The sequence below is a fragment of the Peromyscus californicus genome, unplaced genomic scaffold (genome assembly GCF_007827085.1).
Source record: "Peromyscus californicus insignis strain IS unplaced genomic scaffold, ASM782708v3 Scaffold_5__1_contigs__length_169319896, whole genome shotgun sequence".
Lineage (NCBI taxonomy): Eukaryota > Metazoa > Chordata > Mammalia > Rodentia > Cricetidae > Peromyscus > Peromyscus californicus.
In genome coordinates this window covers 29,910,562-29,931,438 of record NW_026294573.1, presented here as the reverse complement: position 1 = coordinate 29,931,438, position 20,877 = coordinate 29,910,562, and the positions used below count along the sequence as shown (strand labels likewise).

At 51.5% G+C, this 20,877-nt stretch overlaps 4 protein-coding genes across 7 annotated transcripts in view; 2 read left to right on the top strand and 2 right to left on the bottom strand.

Annotated features, from left to right (window-relative positions):
- Mtf1 (metal regulatory transcription factor 1) overlaps nucleotides 1-7,769 on the top strand; it is a 50,357-nt gene extending 42,588 nt beyond the window's left edge. Inside the window, exons 10-11 of one of the 2 annotated variants that reach the window (XM_052718840.1) lie at nucleotides 718-778; nucleotides 2,474-7,769. In XM_052718840.1, the coding sequence (XP_052574800.1) occupies nucleotides 718-778; nucleotides 2,474-2,670 (258 nt within the window). In that variant the 3' untranslated portion in view covers nucleotides 2,671-7,769. Of the gene's footprint in view, nucleotides 1-714; nucleotides 779-2,473 lie in introns of both variants that reach the window. The other variant, XM_052718839.1, reaches the window with a different exon arrangement.
- Nucleotides 7,770-7,880: 111 nt separating this feature from the next.
- Nucleotides 7,881-9,016, bottom strand: CUNH1orf122 (chromosome unknown C1orf122 homolog). Its single transcript, XM_052718846.1, has 3 exons — nucleotides 8,909-9,016; nucleotides 8,620-8,821; nucleotides 7,881-8,359 (listed from the first exon to the last, which is right to left on the bottom strand). The coding sequence occupies exons 1-3, from the start codon at nucleotides 8,941-8,943 to the stop codon at nucleotides 8,264-8,266; spliced, it is 333 nt and encodes a 110-aa protein (XP_052574806.1). The 5' UTR covers nucleotides 8,944-9,016; the 3' UTR covers nucleotides 7,881-8,263.
- Nucleotides 9,017-9,038: 22 nt separating this feature from the next.
- Nucleotides 9,039-13,524, top strand: Yrdc (yrdC N6-threonylcarbamoyltransferase domain containing). Its single transcript, XM_052718844.1, has 5 exons — nucleotides 9,039-9,550; nucleotides 10,068-10,182; nucleotides 10,276-10,395; nucleotides 12,469-12,611; nucleotides 12,849-13,524. The coding sequence occupies exons 1-5, from the start codon at nucleotides 9,159-9,161 to the stop codon at nucleotides 12,919-12,921; spliced, it is 843 nt and encodes a 280-aa protein (XP_052574804.1). The 5' UTR covers nucleotides 9,039-9,158; the 3' UTR covers nucleotides 12,922-13,524.
- Maneal (mannosidase endo-alpha like) lies at nucleotides 13,518-20,278 on the bottom strand. 3 transcript variants are annotated; one of them, XM_052718841.1, is made up of 4 exons: nucleotides 19,622-20,255; nucleotides 18,360-18,469; nucleotides 17,295-17,371; nucleotides 13,518-15,594 (listed from the first exon to the last, which is right to left on the bottom strand). In XM_052718841.1, exons 1-4 carry the CDS (start codon nucleotides 20,157-20,159, stop codon nucleotides 14,958-14,960), a joined length of 1,362 nt encoding a protein of 453 aa, XP_052574801.1. In that variant the 5' UTR covers nucleotides 20,160-20,255; the 3' UTR covers nucleotides 13,518-14,957. The 3 variants fall into 3 exon arrangements, with proteins under 3 accessions (XP_052574801.1, XP_052574803.1, XP_052574802.1); XM_052718842.1 differs by having other exon boundaries at nucleotides 15,194-15,317; nucleotides 19,622-20,278; XM_052718843.1 differs by lacking the exons at nucleotides 17,295-17,371; nucleotides 19,622-20,255 and having other exon boundaries at nucleotides 18,360-18,430.
- Between the last annotated feature and the right edge of the window lie 599 nt (nucleotides 20,279-20,877).

The following is a 20,877-nucleotide window of genomic DNA, read 5'->3' as shown; positions in this document are numbered from 1 at the left end:
GGCGGCCCTTCAGTTATCATCTCAGCCTTAATAGGAAACTGAGGCTCTAATGACTTAAGTCACTTGGCTACAGTCTCAGCATGAGAGGTGGAGGCAGGTGGATCACAAGTTCGTGGCCAGCCTGGGCTACATAGTTAGAGCTTGTTTCATAAGACAAAACAAAAACAAATGAAAAAGTCCATTCACTTGCCTGACAGGTGACAGAACCTGGACGTGAATCTGGTGTAGCCAAATCTAAGACCCAGAGTGGGACTCTCCGGAGCCCTTGAAGTACTGCATGCTCAGGATAGATAGCCTTAGCCTGTCCTGGGTGCTCAGTCTAGACCCTGAGGGGTAAAAAGGAACTTTGCAGCCTCACAGAGAATTGGGATGGACAAAGCTAGCCCAGGACTCCCTCTAAGAAGGCCGTCACTTGAGAAAAGCATCCTCGGAGGGGTCTTTGGACAAATACAATCCACTGGACCAGGCAGCTGGGAGACAGCCAAGTAATGGGGACAAAGCTAGCTATAATGTCAGCATGGAATGTCAAACAGTGCAATGACCTCATATCAGCTCACAAACAAAACACCCTTCAGTACAGAAATGCCGGAACACTGAGGGTTTTCTACTTCTTGGGTGACCACGACAACTGGGGAGGCTTTGGAGCCTTGGAGGGCTGCCGCATTAGAGTGGCCGTCAGTGTGACTCTGCTGTGTTGTATTGTGTTTCCCTTAGCAGCAAGCATCGAAAGTGGAGCAGGTGTATTTCACCACTGCAGTACCAGTAGCCAGTAGCACAGGTATGTAATTCCGTGTTAGCTTTCAAAGAAAATCCTCCGGGCTCTCTGTCCTTGCTTCAAGTTTTAGGTGTTTTTAAAATCATGAGACAGCCTCAGTGAAGTTGACATTCCCTTGTTTACTGAGGAGCCTGTGTTCTCATGGCGACCAGAAGCTGGTGTGCTGCTGCTGCTGCTGCTGGTGAAAATGAGGCCCCATTCTTTACCTGTCTAAGTGCTTTCCCTTTGACAGAGCTTGGAAGCGGAACCAGGGGAGACCAGGTTAAATCACAGTTAATGCTAAAGAGGGCAGTTGTTAATTCACGGGGCTCTTTTCTAATTACAGTAAGCAGCAGCAGCAGCAGCAGCATCTGGGTCAGAGACTCGAGCAGAGCTGAAAGGTCCTTTCATTGGAGTGCTGTTTTCTTTTTCTTTTTTCTTCTTTTGCTGGTATTGAGGCTTGAACCCAAAAGCTCATGCATGCTAGTCAAACTTCCTACCGCTGAGCTATATCCCCTGGCCAGACCTTTCATTTGAAACTTTTTCTTTTTATGTATTGAACCCAGAACTAGGCATGGGGGTGCATGCCTGTGCTGCCAGCACTGTGCGGTAAGGCAGGAGTAGTGAGAGAATTGAGCTCCAGGTTAACCTGGGCTCTGTAGTGACTTCTAGGCCAGGCTGGTAAAAATCCTGCAGTGGCAGGCTAACTGAATCATTAAGTGGGTGAAATAAAGGCAAATGGAAGGAGAGATAAAAACTGGGACCTAGTCAGGCAGTGGTGGCACACGTCTTTAATCCCAGCACTCGAGAGGCAGAGGCAGGTGGATCTCTGTGAGTTCGAGGACAGCCTGGTCTACAGAGTGAGTTCCAGGACAGCCAGGACTACACAGAGAAAATATTTCAAGAAACAAAAACAAATAAAAAATTGGGGCCCAAGGAGATTCACTGACTCCTCCAAGATTGTACATGAACTTGTAAGCGAGTTCTCTGACCACCTCGTTCCCGCCCTGTGTCCTCTCGCTAGCCTTCAGCTCTGTTGTACACAGAACCTGGCTAAGTCCAGACGGTTTGTGTACATAATACACACGAACGTGAAAGGAGGACGGATATGAATGTGTGCACACACCAGGCTGGCTGTGTCAGAGACCAGCCGACATCTCCCGTAGGTCAGACAGGGTCCTGAGGAGCTGGGGGTCCTTAGAAAGCAGGTGCTGTGCAGTATGGAGAGGGTGCAGAAGGCCAGCAGCAGTGCCGTGTGCACTTGCCTGGTGCCGAGGCTGGCGGCCACTGGTTCGTCATTTGCACAGTCTGTGGGGAACACCACCTGGGGCGGGAAGAGAGAGAGTCAGCTGGACCTTGAAAAAGGAGAGTAATTCTTCCAAAGAGCAGCACTGTCTGCCCACCAGTTTAAGCAAAAGGAAGAGCCTAGAATCTGAAGATGAGAAGAAAGGCATTTGCTGTGGCCTGCACAGATGGGCAGCAGAGAGGGACGGGGTGCATCTGGATTGTGTGGATGGCTCTTCTAAGAAGGAAGGGGTGGGGGAACACCTGACAGGCATTTTCCTCGAGAAAGAACCTGGTCCAGTGTACAGCATGGCATCTTTCCCACCTATCACGCCTGGCTCCTCAGCAGTCAGTTCTCCCTGGTCCATACTCCCCCAGCCATCTTGCCTCTGCTCCTGGCCATCTGAAGAGCAGTCTCTCTCGCCTCTCTCACAGGGAGCTCTGTCCAGCAGATTGGCCTCAGTGTTCCTGTCATCATCATCAAACAAGAGGAGGCCTGCCAGTGCCAGTGTGCTTGCCGGGACTCTGCGAAGGAGCGGGCAGCCAGCCGGAGAAAAGGCTGCTCCTCCCCACCGCCTCCAGAGCTGAACCCCCAGCCTCCTGACGGGCCCAGCCTTCAGTTATCGCCCTAGACGTCTCCCTCCCCCCTGCCCCCCTCATCCTCCTCCACCGGACCCTCTTCCTGTGAGCAAAGCAGACAGGCTGAGGCTCCTCAGACCCTCTGAAATGTTAAGTGCCATGGATGTGTCAAAGTTCCTGTCCTTTCAGAGCCTGGACACCCGTCCAATCCAGTTCACAGTGAAGCACTACTGCAGGGGTAGAGAAGACGGGCCTGGCCAGCAGCGTCGCCGGGGAAGGGCCTGTGTGCGCGCCCCTCCAGGAACAGGGTGAGCAGGAAGTATCGGGTGTGATGCTGCCGTCATGGGGTCAGAAATTGGAAGGATGAAGAAATCTCCATCTGAAAGCCTCACCTTTCAGACATATTTTCTTTACTCATATCCCAGGAACATCCATTTTAAGGAACTGATCTTTGGAGGAAAACAAAAAAAAAGAAAAAAAAAAGCTAAGTTATAAGTGAACTGTCTGGCTGCACTGTATGTCACTTTTGCTTATTGTTATGTGAACTTGGAAATTAAGGTTACTGGTATGCATAAAAGTTCTAAATGAAAGGGTGTGGTTTCCATCAATTTGGTACTGCCCATCATTTGCACTGGGGTCCTTGTGGATTGGGCAGGAGAGGTCAGTGTGCTGGTGTTGCTCCTCCGGCTTTTTTAATCTGAGGCAGCACACCTGTCTGGAGGGCCGGAGCACCGCTTCTGTGGAAGCGGTAGTGGCAAGGGCAGGTGTGAGTTGTGAGCTAGACAGGGGGGGATTGTTTGGTTGTTGGTGCTTTGTTTCTGTGGAGCTCGGAGTAGTAGACGCAGAGGGGCCTGTCCTTTATCCTGCTCAATCCAAGCGGGCAGCTTCAAGCCCCCTGGCCATAGTGATGACGTGGTTGTGCAGGGCCCTGAGCAGTTGTTGACAGCTCTGTTGATAATGTGCTAGAGCTGGCTCTAGCAGAGCCCAGTCTTTGCCTTCTTGGCTCTTTCCATTTCTCAGTGCGCGTCAGGGCCGGAAGCTTGGAGTGCATCTGTCCTGAGGAAGCACCTATTTTATCCTAAAGTGAACACAAGGCTTCTGGCCAGTGGCTGCCAGGGTCTGGCTGCCTTTGCTGGTGTTCTATTCCTCAGAGCAGAAGGGCTGCTTCTCCAGAGCAGGTACAGATCTAAGGGAGTTGGATGAAGCAGCCGGTGGTACCCAGTTCTAGCCAGGCTTTTGGTTATTCCCTCCCATCTCCATCCCTCACATCTCTAGATTTTGCATATAGCCTCGTACAGTGCAAACAAGGATGTGATTTCTAAACAAAAAGGAATAAAAAACTAAAACGATGATCTTCTACTCAGGGTAAAACAAAAAATTCCCCTTCCACCAAAAAGCCTGAAGCTTGCAGTCAGTTACCTCATTTGGAATGTTTCATTAAGTTGTGTTATAGGGTTTTTTTTATTAGTGTATAGAGTTACATCCATCTGCCTGCCTTTGGTTCCAGGTTACTGCCTCTTTAGATATAAGTACAATCCATAGGAGAATGGGAGTTGCTGTCCTTCGGCTGTTTAATGTGGCCATTGGTGCTTGGGAAGCTCAGTGGCCAGCTGGGCCCAGGGTCTGAAGGAAGTCTCTGTCTCCTGCAAGGAGCAAGGTCCAGTGTCCAAACAAGGCAAGAGAGCTGCATAGGTTACCCTCCCACTGCCTGGGTCTTTCCTTAGAGCCAGCCAGGATGGTGTCCTTTTAGAAGGCTCTGGTCTAAAGGCAAGATATTTAGGGACAATTGACCAAGAGAGTCATGGCAGCGGTCATGGGGAGAAATGGGCGCAGCTGATTTCCCATTCCAGGAGTTGAACGAGAGCATGAATTTCTTATTGACATTCTATGTGCCCTCTCCCCAAATGGCTGGTAGGCTTGGGCAACCGTAGGCCTCAGCAGAAATCCGTAAGATAGGAAGAGTCCTTTGTTAGCACAGTGGTTAGACCTCCTTGGGGAACCAGCTGCTTGGGTGCAGGTTGTCTTCGGCTGTCTCTAGGACTTGCACCCACAGGAAGCTTTGCACTCAGGCCCTTGCTGTTTTCTTTTTAACCTCTGAGGAGAGCAGTGAATGGTACCCTAGGGTGATGGCCTGGGATTCTGGTTCACTGGGAGCTGACATAGGAAACAGGAGCCATGGGGCAATGTGTGAAAGGTTTGAAAGGTTTAAATATGGCTTCTTGGTTAGCTAGGGCTGTGCTCTTAATGGTCCCTTCCTGGGTCATTGGCTTTTCACTCTCCACAGTTGAGGGGTGTAGAAGAAGCATTTAAGCAGTGTTGAGGCTGACGTGTTTCCAGTTGAAGGAGTTAAGTATTTGTCTTTGTGTGACTGTAGAACACAAGACTCAGATCTAACTAGCTTTTGGAAATTGAGGAATGTGTTTAAAATCAGGAGTTGTGCGGGGCCGGGTGTACTCCACAGGGTAGACAGGCTTTCCTTCCGTGCTGTTCCAGCTCTCCCCTCATCCTCCCGCAAGCCCAGCCTCTAATGTCAAGGACCTCAGAGAAGAGGGAGCCCCATGGCTAAACCAGAGCCAGAAAGACCTTCTTGGAGAGTGGTTTCTCAGGGGAATGAACTTAGGGTAAGGCTAAGAAGAGAGACTTCTGACAGATGGATTTAAGCCTTTTCTGCCTCCCGTGGCAGCCTTCACCATTGTGACCCTGTAGACCATACTTGGGCATCTCCAGGTTAGCCCCTTCCAAGAGGCTGGTTCACGACAAGACTGGAGAGTGGAGCTGGTGGTCCTGGAGGTGGCCAGGCAATCTTGGTCCCACCAAACTGCCTTATAAATGTGGCCCTTCCCAGACAGGAGGGCAAGGCCGAAGGAAGGAAGGCGGCTCAGTCTCTTTGACAGGGTCTGGCCAAGCTCGTGGGGCAGCACTAGCTTGGTGACTGGAGGAGTGTCGCTCATTGACTTTTACTCCAGTTTAGAAGATCATGGTACAATGCCAAGGAGAGGCCTTTGCGATGTGGGGACCTCTCTAGGTAGAAGGCAAGGGGGCTTCCTTTCCCTTCCAGAGAGTCAGTACATGGGAAAAGGTGGTTTTCCAAGCCAGGGCAGTGGACTGATGGGTAATGGAGGTAGATGAGGTTTTCCTGAGGCTTTGTATGATGCTGAATGTGTCCAGAGGGACAAATTTGCAGAACCTCATATTGGTATATTAAAGAAATAATAAAATAAAAAGCACTTTAGGTTACTTTATCTTTAACCCAATTGCTGCAATTTCTGTTGTGTGTGTATATATATACATATATATACTTTCCACAAAGTTTTATTTTTTGCTCAGAATAAAGTTGAGGTGTGAAAAGAAAAGCACTTACTTCGGTGCAATATATGTGTAGCTTGACAGTCGCTATCCCATGTGGCCCTGGCCCGGCCTGTTTTTCTGCTCCCTCAGCCCTGTGCTGAAGCTGTCCATAGGGAAACACTATCGTGCATCTCAGCAGCTGCTCATCTATGCAAGCCTTCCCTGTGTGTCCCGGGCGCCCCCTCAGGCCCTCCGAGGAACTGCTGCAGCTGTTTCCTTCTGACTGTTGAACCCCCTTTCTGCTACTTCCCCGCCCCCCTGCTCTTTCCCCTCTTCACCGTGACAAAATGACTCCCAGAAGGGACAGGCTGTTCCCAGGTGAAAACCTGGCACCTTCTAGACTTCCGTATTTGTAATCCCATCCGTTGACAGTGATGGCTTCCCCAGTGTCGCTGAAGGATTGAGTTGTAGAGCTGCACCCCTGTTGCTCGTCTACAGCTTTTTTTTTTTTCTTTTAACATCCCCAAATCAGAACTATGTTGAAAGAAAGGAGTGGGCAATACAAACCACTTCTGTGCTGCTCTCTGCACATCCTGTGTTGGTTCAAAGCAGACTGCCGGGCTTCACCAAATCCAGGAATAAAGACGCTAATAACCTCCCTCACGGGCTCCCACCGAATCTTCAATTCCCAGCTGCAGACTAGAGGCATTTTAAATACACTTCAGCCAGAGCAAAGTTTCCACAGATGCAGTTTGCAAGTGGTTCTGCTGCGACATAGATGGGAAACTGTCCATCTCTTATTTGAGGTGGAAGAGGTTCGGCCACAAAGCCAGATGACCCATATTTCTGATTGGTCAATCTGTTTGGCCTGTTTCTGGCATATTCTTGGGGCAAAGATAAAAGGGTCTCATCTCTTATGCCCCTGCTTGTGGGGAGGACGATCTTTAGCCTGGGCCTTTCTCACTGTTACTCCTGGTGGCAAGAGGGCGTCTCAGTCTGCACTAAAAAGGCAAGTTATTAGATCTGTCAAGGTATATTATAGTTCAAGCTTTTTCTAGAAGTGGGATTTAAAAACCATGCACTGCTCCCTTGGTGGTGGCCTACTGGGCCAAAAATAAGTGATAATGTCATGTCACTTTCTCAACTCAATGCAGTTTCTAATTTTTTTTTACAGGAAATTTTTTCGTAAAACTTTTTTCCACCAAAACCTAGGGTGTTTTTTGCAATATCCTTATTGCCCTCGTGGTGCCAAGTCAGAGGCTCGTCTGTCCTGGCCTCTGTGTTCTCAGGCCTCCCAAGGGCTGTTGGACTCAACAGTCTGCATCTTCTGTCGTGCTTTGGAGAAAATGTCACTGAGGTTGGAGTTCCAGGCAACTGTTCCCTTTTCTTGTGAACTCACCCCTAGTTCCAGTTTGGGAGGGTAGCTGGACACAGGCTTTTCTGGCTATCTGGCTCAGACCAAGCCAGAAAAGGCCACAAATTCTCTTTTCTAACACACACTAATCATTGGCCAGTGGTCTTGGTGACAAGTTTTTAAGTCCCAAATACTTTTATTTGGATTATGTAAAAGTATCAAATTTATTTTAAATGTAAAACATGGAACAACGGACTTCCACTGAGCGATATGAAAACGTTACAGGTTCAGTACTTCCAAAGGAAGAAACTTCCAAACCCAAAAAAGAATAAATACGAATTTGTATTTTTGAAGAATGTGAAATAATGGTGTTTGCTTAATTGCTCATTTTGTATAAACTTAATATTGTACTTTAAAATATCTGCTATGAAGTGAAAATTTAACTTTTTGGAATTGAAAAAGCAATATTAAATACTAATGAAATCTTAATTAAATGCTTATTTAAATCTGGTAGTACCTGTGCATTACTTCCCACCCTTGTTCCTGGTTGACATTCTCTCCCGACTCCCTACTCCCCAACCATCAAGTCTTGGAGGGGGGACAGAAAGAAAAGGTCCGTCACCAGTTGTCTACAGGTTTCCTTTTAATCAAGACTCTGCTGAAGTGTTTTGTGGGGCTGAGAGCCCCCAAAGCATGAAATGAACAAGTAATACCACCTGGAACCCCCAAAGCAGGCCAGACCACTCTGGCCAGCACTGCTGGCCTGCCCGAATCCGAGTACTCAAGACTGGGTATTCGTTGGCTACATTTCCAAACACAGTACTGCCTTCAGCCAGGACGACGTGGGAGTGAACCCAGCTGCTTGCAAAGTTGCCATCCCAGGCTGAGGGCCAAGTACCAGCAACTGCCAGTGGAGACTGGCCCCTTTAGTGAGGGGAGTTGGTCAGAGTCCAGCCACCGGCCCTGGAAGGGTACAGAAGTCAGGGTGCCCGGCTAGGAAATGGTCAAGGCTCCGCAGCTCCATCGCCAGCATCCTTTGGAAGGCCACCTCTGGCGGATACAGCGGGCTGGGGCGGCGCTCCGGACTTGGCTGAACCGTTCTAGTTGGAACAGAAGGGGGTGGTGGGGGGTGGTGGATGAGTCTGGGAGGAAAGGCCTTACGTTAGGCCCTGCAAGGATAAGTCCACTTGGCATCTCGACAATACCGTACTTTTTCAAAACCTCCCCCAGATCAAAGGAGGTTAAGTGTAGAGCGGTGGGGATGCTCTTCCACCCCCCTTCTGGGGCGGGGGCGAGTTTGGCCAGTGTAGTCAGTGGGCACACCCCACCTCCCCAGGCCCAGCCCGGAGTGGGCACTGACCCCGCCACCAGCCGGCTCCGGACGCCGGCGGCCAAGCTGCCGCAGCATCTCCTCGCAGGCGGCGATGGTGTCCAGGAGCTGCCGCTGCCGCTGCTCCACGGCGTCCAGCAGCTGCTGGGCGCGCTCATCCCGGGGCGGCTGCGGGGGTGGCCTCCCGCCGAGCCCCAGCCCCGCCTTCCCACGGTCCACGCCGGCAGCCTCCCTGCCCGGGAGAGAGACGGCGTCAGGGCCGGCGCTGGGCGACGCGAGGTCGCGGCCCCGGCCCCCCGCCCCGCGGGCCCGCTCTCACCCCCGTGACCAGCCTGCGCCCGGGCCCCACTCCATCGCCGCCCGACCACCACCCCCCCTGCCGGCCGCCCCCGCCCCGGCGCCGCGCGAGGGCTCCGCTAAGCTGCGCCCCGCCCCGTCCCCACCGGTCTCCTTCAAGTCGCCTGGGGGTCGCGGTCCCTTTAAGCTGCCCGGCGCGGAGGCGGGGCCGAGCCTCGGGGGCCGGAAGTTGGTCGCGTGCGTCACTTCCTCCCGGAAGCAGGTCTGGGCGGATGTCTACTGCGCGTCCGTGTGCGGGGCTGAGGGCCGCGGTGGCGGCCGGCATGGGGCTGAGCGACGGGCCAGCGGGCTCTGGCCGCAGCTGCCTCCTTCTACGCCCGCCCGCGCCCGCTCCGGCAGTTCCGGGGGCCCGGCTGTTGCGACTTCCGGGGAGCGGGGCCGTGCAGGCCGCGAGCCCCGAGCGCTCCGGTTGGACCGAGGCGCTGCGGGCCGCCGTGGCCGAGCTGCGCGCCGGCGCCGTGGTGGCGGTCCCAACTGACACGCTGTATGGTCTGGCCTGCTCGGCGAGCTGCTCGGCGGCCCTGGGCTGCGTGTATCGCCTCAAGGGCCGCAGCGAGGCCAAGCCGCTGGCCGTGTGCCTGGGCCGCGTGGCCGACGTCTACAGGTGAGGCCGCCCCGACCCGGCCCCGCTGGGGGCGGCACCGCGGGAGGGGTTTCCGGTGACAGGCTTGGGAGACTGAGGCGCTGAGTGCGGGAGGGGCTTGTCCTGGCTCACCGAGGAATCCGGAACTGGAAATATGTTGGGAGCGCTTAACGCGTGCCAGGCTCCATCCACAATTGACAGTGCACTCATTGGTCGCAGCGCTGAGTTAGGCCAGCGTGGCACTGTTCTCTGGGTGCCGTGGTGATGTACGGCGGGGAAGCCCGCGGGAAGAAGGAATCACAGTGACGCTTTAGAAAGAGTGTCTTCCAGATGATAAAACAGTTTGAGGTTATTGTCCCCAAGACAGGCGTGTGGACTTTAAGCCCGGGGTCCTTCTCTGGAGCCCTGCCTTGTGCCAGAGCTCTGAGGAAGAGGAAGTTGGGAATACACCCGAAGGACCCCTTTCATGCATCTGCCTTCAGTCCAGGAAAGCTCCACCAGGGTGATATGGCTTGGATTTGTGCTCTTTTGCCCCCAGGTACTGCCAGGTGAGCGTACCCAAGGAGCTCCTGGAGGACCTGTTGCCAGGACCAGTGACCCTGGTGATGCAGCGCTCCGAGGAGCTCAACAAAGACCTGAACCCCTTTACTCCTGTGAGTCACTCGGTTTTCCCTGTGATCTGAATCAGACTTCTTCAGCCCTTGAAACCTTCCTCCCATTCATTCCCTTTTCCTCTTGCTTCACAGCTTGTTGGCATCCGGATTCCTAACCATGCCTTCATGCAGGACTTGGCCCAAATGTTTGGGGGACCACTTGCACTCACCAGTGCCAATCTCAGCTCCCAGGCCAGCTCGCTGAGTGTTGAGGTGAGAATTGGCCCCAGCAGGCTAAACTACTGTTTCCTCAGAACCAATAAGGCTGACACTGCCCTGGGATTGCCTGGCAGAAATTTGGGCCTTTGGTTCAGCAGTGAGAAAGGTACCTATTTGGCATGGTTTAGAGGAGGGCATCCAAGTGAAGGAGTCTTGAAGGGGGCATGTGGGGCATACTTGTAATGCCAGCACTAGAAGGCCAAGACAAGAAAATCTGGGGTTTGTTTGTGTGTTTGTTTTTTCAAGATGGGTTTCTCTGTGTAGCCCTGGCTGTTCTGGAACTCACTCTGTAGACCAGGTTGACCTCAAACTCATAGAAATCTGCCTGCCTCTGGCTTTTTTTTTTTTTTCTTTTCTTTTTTTGAACGAATTAATTTTTTTTATTTTATGTGCATTGGTGTTTTACCTGCATGAATGTCTATATGAGGGTGTCAGATTAAAACTGGAGTTACAGACAGTTGTGAGCTGCCTTGTGGGTGCTGGGAATTGAATCTTGGTCCTCTGGAACAGCAACCAGTTTTCTTAACTGCTGAGCCATCTCTCCAGCCCCCAGAATCTTTTTTTTTAAGTGTTGGAATGTTTTATCTTGAGAGGCCAGGGAAGAAGAACAGGTGTATTCTTTGTATATATAATAATAGATTAAAGAGATGCTGGGGGTGGTGGCTCACACCTTTAATCCCAGCACTTCGGGGGCAGAGGCAGGCCAATCTCTGTGAGTTCGAGGCCAGCCTGGTCTACAGAGCGAATTCTAGAACTTCATAGAATGACCCTGTCTTTAAAAAAAAAAAGAAAGAAAGAAAGGGTTCTAGGAAGTAAAGACAGCCTTGTGAGGGGAGCAGCTGTAGCTGTCAGAGACCTGGTAACAGTGCTGAGAACTTGGGACACTAAAACATTAGTTCACTTCTGTGTCACGAAGCCATTAAGTGACAGTCCCAACTTTTTGCCAGTTCTTTTGTATGTGTGTGTGGCAGGGACTGGTGGGGGAGGGGGGTGGCGTTTGACACAGGGTCTTAACTATGTAGCCCTGGAACTCCTTATATAGAACAGACTGGCTTTGAACTGCTTCTGCTTCCTGAGTGCTGGAATTAAAGGCTTAGGGCAGGGTCTTAATACTGTAACTCAAGGTGCTCTTGAACTTAGGATCTTCAGGCCTCCCCATTTTTGGATCTTTAACAACGCACCTGGTCTCACCCAATTTTTGACTCCTGACCTTATTGTCTTATCTCTGCTTGCCAGATAGGCCTGAGATAAGATCATCATAATCCTGTCTTGGCTATGTGGTTTAGAACAAATGAGCATAAAGAAACTTTACTGTCTGTTGTTATATTTAAATTAGGTACAGTTAAGTGAGGGGGCCTTGGAAATGTAGTGCCTGCTTTATTTGCTCTTGGTAGCTGTACCAGTATAGAGCAGGGTGGGGGTGTTATCAGAGGAGAGGGGTAAGTTCTTACCTTGTCAACAACCCTGGGCCAGCACAGTCATTGTTTTATTGGTAGCCAGTATTTATGATTCCCCTGTCACCAAGACCCTGGCTTAAATGCACTGGAGACTCTTCACTGAGGACAGAAAGACTAGCTCATTTAACAGTACAGCCCAAGGACTGAGTACTGCGGGTGGTGTGTTTGCAAAGTCCACCCTCTTGACTTCCATTGAGGTCTAGGATCTGGCTGCTAGAGCTGGAAAGACTCTTAGTAGTCACCTCGGCCGGCCCTCTCCCTTTAGGAATTTAGATGAAGCAATTTCATGCATCACATAGATATGATAGAAAGTCCAGGGTTAAAGCCCATCTCTGGGCTCATACCCAGTGTGGCACTTATTGGACCTAGGCCTCCATAGCCCCTGTAGTATTGGGATTTCCTTTTGGTACATTAAGGTTTTCTTTATGACATATGTAACTTGGAGTGCATATCTAAGCGGGCTGCAGACTGGGTGTTAACTGTTTCCTTTGACACAGCTGAGCATAAGAGAAGAGGTTTCTCTTCTGCTTAGAGGAAATGCCTGGATTTAAATGTGAGCCATGTGTGCAGGGTGACAATATGGCCATGCCCTTCTTTTACCTCTTTTCAGGAGTTCCAAGACCTCTGGCCTCACTTGTCCTTGGTCATTGATGGCGGGCCAATTGGGGATAGTCAGAGCCCCGAGTGCCGCCTCGGCTCTACTGTAGTTGACTTATCTGAGCCTGGAAAGTTTGCCATTATTCGCCCGGGCTGGTAAGGCTCTTTCCTGTGCCACTGGGATATGTGAAGGAGGTTGGAGAAACAGAAGCTTTGACGGGCAGAGTTCATTCCCATCTTGTCTTGGTTGGGGGCACTGAGGGCCACCACAGGGAGGTGGGCAGTGGGCTGGGACTAAATTTGCTGAGATGGCTCATTTTTTTAGGATTAAAGTTTGATGAACAGAGCATGGGATAGTGGTCAGACTATAACTGCCTTCTATGTCTTCCTCAGTGCCCTAGAAACCACTACAGCCATCCTCCAACAGAAATATGGGCTGCTTCCTTCGCAGGGGTCCTGTTCATGAAACTTGGGGGGACCCAAGGAACATGCTGGATACTATGTGTCTGCTAACTGGTTGGCAAGGCCTCATTGGCAGAGGCTCCTGGAGCTCCACCTGTAGCCTGGCTTTTTAGGGAACATCTCTCTGAACACTGTAGGCCAGAAGCTGCAGGTTGAGCCTTGTAGAATCATAAATCAACCAAAAATTGAACAAAGGTAAGAACATTCTTAGAGCGGCCTTATTATTTTAAGGCCTCACTTTTTAAGTTGACAGTAAATTGAGTGCAGAACTAGACTGTGCAGTCTAGAAGTCTCAGGACCAATGCAGGAAAGTCAAGGAGCCCAAGACAGCTTTCCTGGGTACCAGAGAGAGGTCATTTTAGGGAAATTATCCTAGGGGGTCCCAAGTGAAATAATACTGGAAAAGAAAATCTTGACTGTTCTCGGCCAGTGACTTTCTTATTTATTGATAAAATAAATCATATAGTTCTGTGTTCTATTTAGCTTCACTGTTTCCTCAGAAGCCTTTTCTCTTTGTTCATAGGTGTGCCAAGTAGCCTACATAATTATTTTTGAGTATTTAAGCTGTATTTTTCTTTATTATTAAAAAATGCTGCTGCAAACAGTTGTCAATGGTTTATTTTTCTTTTGAACTATTTCCTTAGGGTAGGATTTCTAGGTCAAGGTGTATATGTGCATTATGGCTGTTGATGTAGATTAGCCTTCAGAAGATGACTTCAGTCAAGTCTCATTGAGGATGCCTGTTCCTTCCTGTTGGCCTTGCTGCATCCAAGCTCTATGTGCAGGAGATGAAATTAGCGCTGCTTAGATCCAGCCCTCCCAACTACACGACAGGCTGGGTGACCAGCCCTGCTCATCTGTCAGGCGGGGTTTAGTGTCGGTCAGTGGGCTGGTTGTCCTTGAAATGACTTGTATTCTACCTCATGCTCCCCCACTTGCTACCATTTTCCAGAGTCGTAGCTCAGCCTTAGCCTGTAAACCAGTAGTGGTTTTGGTGAACATTTTCAAGTGTGTTTTGAGAATCTTGCTGAAAAATGTTCCATTGGTCTTACTTTAACAAGGATCCTTGCAGTTAGCATTAGTTTGTTTATAAATAAGTACTGGCTTGTTAGCTTCCCTCTAGAAATCTTACATAAACTCGTCATTTAAGCAAACCCATCTCCATTGTGCTAAAAGTAGCCAGCCCAGCCATACACTAATTTGTCACAGACTGACCTAGAGGTCAGCAGTTATGAGGGCCACAAGAGGAATGTGTACTGGCAAATACTTCATATTTAATACAAATCACAGTAGCCCTGAAAGTGGCCCTAGTGGGTGGCCTCCCCAGCCTAGACAGCTGAAGGGAGAGTGACCTGGTCCTCTCTGCAGCTCTGTGTTCATCTGGGAAAGGCTCTGGAACACAGAGGTATTTTCTTGGAGGAGAAATAGTTGAACATCCAGGCCTGGGTGTAGCTGTAAAGAAGGGCAAAACAGCCAAGGTGCTAGCTACATGGCTACACCAAAAGCAAGATCCTGTAAGCTTCAGGAAGGGAACCTGGATCAAATTCCCCAGAACCTGACAGTAAGGTGCTTAGTAATGAGTGTGGACGCGCAGTGTTTCCTGATAATGGGCACAGGAATCTCCTGGAAGGACCTAAACAAAGTCCCCTCTTAGAAGTGCCGAATACGGTTCCCTGTATTCAGCAAGAAGACGTGGGAAGGTGCCTGAGGATTTGTAGGCTGTCCAAAGGAAGTAAGGTGCATGCTAGCTCAGAACCCTGAGACCCTTTTAAGCACAGTGGCTGGCAACTCCACTATATAGCCTGCCGCAGCTGCAAGCTAAAGGATGTGGAGCTGCCCTGAGCCGTGTGCAGCCTCCTGCCAGCTTCCTCCATCAAGCCTTGCTTCATCACCCCAGCACCACCAGTCCAAGGGCCAGGCTCTGTTCTACATGAGTTAGTTGGCCCACCCACAAGCACCCAGTTGCTACTTGGGACTAGTGTGTGCCTATATCCTCAGCTGAACCAGCTTGGTGACCTAATGAGGTTTGAGTACTGCCCCTCACATCAGCCATTGCTCCTTTTCCTTGACGAAGTGCTCTGCCCAGCGGCGGGTCAGCTCTAAATACAGGCCGGGCTGGTGAGGCAGGTAGTCCAAATAGAGGCGAGTTGGCGTCTTCTTGGGAACAGCCTTCTCGATCTGCGTGCCCTCGTGCCACTCATTGAAAGAGGTGATGGAGACAATCTCAGGCCTCACAGTCAGGGCCGCCTGCAGGGCTGTCTCATAGTACTTGCCGTTGACCCTGTTCCGAGTATTGTGGTTGTTCCAGGGCCGGATGCTGGTGTCAATGTACCCAGGCCCCACACTAGGAATGAACATCAGGTTGTTGGTATCACAGAAGTTCTTCACAGCTTTCCAGTTCTGATGGGAGGAGCCAAAGGAGAAACCATTGGAGGCAAAGTAGGTGTACATTCCATCGAATCCTGCTGCAAGGATATCATGGGTGTGGCCCTCCTCCACCAGCAGCGCTATAAAGACCCCGTCATAGGGAGTGTTCCGGATCGAGTGGGGCCCGTTTTGTGTCAGGAGGTGGGCCCAGGCCTCAGGGGATGTCAGATATGAGTCGTAGACATAAAAGAGTGGGAGGCTCTTGCCCATGCTGTTCTTATAACGGTAAAATGCACCATGGGAGCCATACCTGAGGAGCAGGAGGGAGAGGCTTGAGTTGGTTGTGAGAAGCCAGCACAGTCGAAAGAGCAGCCACAGGGGAGATCTTTTTTCTGTGCTCACAGTCTAGGATTCAGCAGGTTACTTGTTGAACTTCAACAAGTATTAACCTGCCTCCCTTCCCAGCCCTCCTGACCTGTCATCCATCCCTAAGCCTTTTCTCCAAGCCAGGCCACCACATCTTCGTCTGGATTGGGGCAGCAATCTCCAAATTGGTGCCTTACCAATCTGACCACTGATCTGACCACTCCTTACTGTGACCTGTAAGGATGCCCCTGTGTGATCTGAACTTAACTAGTTTTTTCATTCCTGCTACTACTCACCAGACTCCACTCCCTAACTGGCCTTTCTACCAACTTTTATGTGACCTTGCCCCATCTTAGGACATTCCATCTGCCAATTCTCTCTCTGCCTAGAATCTTCCCCTTTTCTCCAGATCTTTGCAGAACTAACTTACTATTATTATTTTATTATTTGAGACAGGGTCTCACTATGTGGCCTGGAGCTCAGTAAGTAAACCCTGTTAGCCTTGAGCTGACTTATTTTAAAAAACAGTGTGGAGGCAGGGATGCATGCTGGATCTGGGGGGAGTTAGGGAGAAGAGTAGGAAGAGTGAATATGATATTTAAAACTACTTTTAAATATACTTTTTAAAAGAACTATTGTGCTGGAGAGTTCTGTTCCCAGCACTTTCATTAGGCAACTTGTAACATGCCTGTAACTCCAGCTTCCTCTTGTGGCCTCTGGGTACATACACACACACACATACATATAAATAAAAGAATAAAATCTTTAAAAACCTTGGGGATTGAACCCAGGGCCTCAGGCATGATGGTGCATGCATGTGGCCTCAGCACTTGAGATGCTAAGGACAGAAGACGGAGTTCGGGGCAGCTTCATAAGAGCTCAAGGCCAGCCTAAACTATATGAGACCCTGCCTCAAAAACAACAGAATTCTAGGCTCACTCATTCCTTTTAGCCTAACAACAATATTTATATCTCAGTTCTGGGAACTGTGGAGTCCACAATCAAAGTGCCTAACAAGTTTGATTCTTGGTGAGAGTTCTCTCAGCTGACAGGTGGCCACTAACTCGCTTTATGCACACATGGAAAGCAAGAATCAGCCTCCAGGTGTCAGCGCACAGGGCAAGTCCTCTCAGAGAAGCACATATCACCACCATTCTAAAGTAATTCCTTGAGAGCTGGGACATAAGATACCTGCTCATGCTCAAGCTTCGCATATAAAGGACCCTGGGTTTGATCTCCAGAACCATAAAAAGAGGAAAAACAAAAACTTCTTGGGCACATCCTTAACACAAAACTTCACTTTGCTTTTTATTGTTTTTTTTCATGCTACAGATTGCTGTGGTTTCTCACTTCTTGGTTGGGGAGCTCTGCTGCACCACCAACCATTAGACTATAAGTATGAAGTAGAATAGCTGTATGAAGATAATAACTGTATGCGTCGGCACTGAACAGTTTTTCAGTGACTACAAGTATGTTTGAAGCACCTGCGTACTATAAAACAAGACTCAGGGCCCCAGAACTGGACCTGAAACTCAGTTCCCAGGACCCTCAACAGCTGCTGGGAACACACACATTCCACCCTGGATTGCCTGACCTGGCCCTCCGTCCCTCCTATCCCTACTTCCATCTAGAGTCCCATCTTACGTGTCAATGATGTACTTGATGTTGTCATGGACAGTGATGTCATCCCGGCCCTTGTAAGGTTGGATATGGAAGGCCACCTGTCACAAACAGAGGAGTTGCAGATCAGGTGACTATTCAGGAGTAGCACAACACATACAGCTTAATGCCACCAGCCTTGGCTTGTAGAGAGGGGCTGAGTTTGAGAAAGCCTGGCAAGGGTGGGCACAATGAAGGCCGCCACTGCCCTTCAGGTCAAAGTGAAGGGTGAAGGTTTGTCTGTGTCCCACAACAGGGCATCCAAGAATCATTCTGGGGTCACTGCAGGATGGTGCTCAGTTTTCTACCTCGGTCAGCTCCAATCAGGAACACCATGAGTCATGTGCCTACTCTCTGCCAATGGAAAATGTGCCACCATCTGTTAAACCTGCCAGTGGTGACCTCGGGAAGGCAAGGGGGATTCTCTGTCATTTTTCTTCTTTTACCACGGATGTAGGAACTGACTTCCTCTATTGAGGTGTTTGAGAAGAATGGCCACACACACAGCCTTCCACTCCGAAGGGGAACCTGCTTGCGGAGGCCTAGCATCGGCCTCCACTATGGAGTGGAGTCTAGAATTCCGTCTGCAGGTTCATTTGGTTCTTGCCTGCCCAGGATCCAGGATCAAGTGTCTCCAACCTAACCTATATTACTTAGGAAATGGAGAGATGATGGCTCATGAGTTAAGAGCACTGGCTACTCTTCCAAAGGACCTGGGTTCCCGGCACCCATGTCAAGTGACTCACAACTAACTCCATGGGGATCCAATGCCCCTGGCCTCCGCAGGCATCTGCACACACCTGTGCATACCCACACACAGATACAAAATTTTAAAAATACAAGTAAATATAAACAAAGATATTAGTAGTCTTCCATTTGTCCCCTAATTAGTTTTCTCAAAATTAAAAATGGTAACAACACAGTGCAGCCTGCTAGACCCTCTCCAACACCACACTTACGTTCCTGTCAGCCTCAGCCACCCAGCACTAACTGGATGGCAGAGAAGGGGCATTCTCCAGAATGAGCGCTTGTGTAGCCTTTTGAACTCACCTGGATGTTGTACTGATGAGCAGTGTCCAGAATGGCAGGGACCAGATCATCTGAGGGCTCCCCGTTATCATCAGCCATGCCAGGTGGGTACCAGGAAAGAACCAAGACTCCTAAACAAGACAGAAGCCCCTTCAGTGGTACACAGTGTGCCCCGCCCCGCCCCCCCTCCCCCGTCCCATCAGCAGATATTTTCTTCTCAGAAATCATCTCCACCTGCATGATTCCTGAAAACCTTGAGCCAGGATTGGGCTAGGTTCTTAGGGACAGACCTGGGGCCCAGAGCTTAGCTGGCCTCGGAGCTGTCCGCGCCAGCAGTGCTGAAGTTCTGCGGCCAAGGGGACCCGCTGAGGAGTGAGTATCATCCGGTAGCAAAAGGAAGGCTTAAGGGGTGGCCATGCCCACTCACCTGGAAGCCACAATCCTACCTCTGGGGTCCTACCTGAAGAAAAGCCCTGTGAAGAAGTCCTAGCCCCGTGCTTCCCATTGAGAGAACACTTGCCTTGATTGACTGCCCGTCTAGAAAGCAAGCCTGGACAGACTAGCCCGCATCCCAATTATCTTTGTGTGTCCCATTCCCTCCTTATTCATTCATTCATTCATTTTTTTTATTTTGGAGATACCGTCCCACTATGTAACCCTGGCTGGCTTCAAACTGGGAATCTTTCTGCCTCACTCTCCCAAGTGCTAGGATTATGGCATTCGACACTAAGCCTGGATCTGGACCTTGCAGCTCTCCCTCACCCCATCTTGAGGTGTAACAAGATGTATCATTAAAAGCTAGCAGAATTCAGTGACAAAAATCTAAGCTGGGTGAGCCTCCCCATGCCAGCATAATGCAGAAGGTTCTCCAGGACCCCTGGCTGGGCACTTCATGAAAGCTCCTGTCCCTGTCATGTGTGTGCCCACCCTCAAGCCTGCTGTGAAAGCAGAGGCCTCCCTGGGCTCTCCTTTGAACCCCAGACTTGAGGGACCAGAATCCCCACTCTCCTGAAACCTGGAAGAGCAACATACTTAAAGCTGCTCTTCTTACTGACACCAACTTTGCCCTATGGAAGGCCCCTGGGGTTGCTGGTGGTAAGAAAGGCCCAGAAGGTACAGTGGAAATTAGAAGGAAGGGGCAGTGGTGTGCAGTAGGCCCGGGATAAGAGTGAGAGGTCAGGTTGGCGGGAGAGTGGGACCAGGGCCCCTGTGGAGGGGCATCAAGAGCTGAGGTTCAGGAAGGAAGGGTGAGGCTGGGGGACAGACTGGCTGCCGGGACTCACCGATGGCGGCTTCTTTGAGCTGGGTCATGTGCTCTCTTAGCACCTCGGGGTCCCGTGAGCTGTAGGGCCCCAGCTCCGGGTAGAAGCTGGAGCCCAAGTCGTCTGGAGGGCTGTGGCGGCCACGCGGGTAGCTGGCCGAGATCTTGGGGTCCCAGTGCGGCACCATGACATGGTCCCAGTGAATGTAGTGGCCCTCGCGCCGCGGACTCCCGTACCACGAGTAATAGAAGGCGTGCAGGTCGGAGTAGACGCGCAGGCTCTGCCGGGGTGCGGGATCGGCCTCGGCTGGGCCCAGCGAGGCGCGGGGGGCGGCCGTGCGCGGAGGCGGCGGCGGCGGAGGGGCGGCGGGGGCGGCCGGGGCGCGGGCGGGCGCGGGATTCCCTTCCGGACGCCGCTCGAAGGGCGCTAGCTCCGGGCCCGGGCCCAGTGCGGGCAGCCCGTCCGGGGCCTTGAGCGTGCGCAGCCCCATGAGCGTGCCGAAGGCGAAGAGCAGCACCAGGAAGAGGGCGATGCAGGCGCGGCGTCGCCGCCGGGCCATGGCTTTCCCGCGGTGCCGGCTGCCGCGCTACCGGCCCCGGAGCCGCGCCATCCCGCCCGCCCGCGCGTCCCAGGCCACGGCCCGCAAGCGCCGCGCGCCCAGGGCGTCTCCGCGCCTGTTCCCCGCAGTGCGGGCGGGCCCGGCACACACAAGATGCAGTGGCGCCGACCAAATGAGAGCGAGTGGAGGGGGGACCAGGCAGAGGAGTGCGAACCCAGCCTGGCGCCAGTGCAGAGTCCCGGGGCGAGTGCACTTGGGGTCCGGGTGGGTGGCAGGACCGGACCTTTCTGGTAGAAGGCCGGGGCGGAGGGTGGGAACCGAGGGTCTCTCGGCCTCTTACCGAACCTTCCTTCCACTGAGCTCTATCACCGTCACCCCAGTTCGCTGCAGATGCCCAGGACAGAAGAGAGGCGTTGTGGGCCACCCTGCAAACTCTGGCTGGAGCCAGCAACCTAGTGGAGGGCCGCAGCTTGCACTGGAGCCTGACTCCAGGGCCAGGCTTGGCTCTCCTGTGCTCCCTGCGCAGTAGTACTACTGACTTGTCTTGGCCATCTATGCACGGTCCCCCATTCCTCCTCAACTCTGCTTCCAGTAGGCAGGCAGCACCCCCTTCCCTCCCACACTGAGATTGAAGCCAGGGCCTTACACTCATGCTTGGCAACAGTTCCACAGCAGCAAGTGAGTTCAGTCCTCTTTGCTACTCTGTATTTTGAGACTA

Excerpts from the sequence above, each read along its gene's own strand:
- CUNH1orf122 (XM_052718846.1), bottom strand. The coding sequence starts at position 8,943 with ATGGAGTGGGGCCCGGGCGCAGGCTGGTCACGGGG. Across the intron at positions 8,822-8,908 it reads GGCGCAGGCTGGTCACGGGG|GGAGGCTGCCGGCGTGGACC; the intron begins GTGAGAGCGGGC and ends TCTCCCGGGCAG. Across the intron at positions 8,360-8,619 it reads CGGAGCCGGCTGGTGGCGGG|AACGGTTCAGCCAAGTCCGG; the intron begins GTCAGTGCCCAC and ends TGTTCCAACTAG.
- Yrdc (XM_052718844.1), top strand. The coding sequence starts at position 9,159 with ATGTCTACTGCGCGTCCGTGTGCGGGGCTGAGGGCCGCGGTGGCGGCC. Across the intron at positions 9,551-10,067 it reads CGCGTGGCCGACGTCTACAG|GTACTGCCAGGTGAGCGTAC; the intron begins GTGAGGCCGCCC and ends TTTTGCCCCCAG. Across the intron at positions 10,183-10,275 it reads ACCTGAACCCCTTTACTCCT|CTTGTTGGCATCCGGATTCC; the intron begins GTGAGTCACTCG and ends CTTGCTTCACAG.
- Maneal (XM_052718841.1), bottom strand. The coding sequence starts at position 20,159 with ATGGCCCGGCGGCGACGCCGCGCCTGCATCGCCCTCTTCCTGGTGCTG. Across the intron at positions 18,470-19,621 it reads GCTCAAAGAAGCCGCCATCG|GAGTCTTGGTTCTTTCCTGG; the intron begins GTGAGTCCCGGC and ends TGTCTTGTTTAG. Across the intron at positions 17,372-18,359 it reads CTCATCAGTACAACATCCAG|GTGGCCTTCCATATCCAACC; the intron begins GTGAGTTCAAAA and ends TGTTTGTGACAG.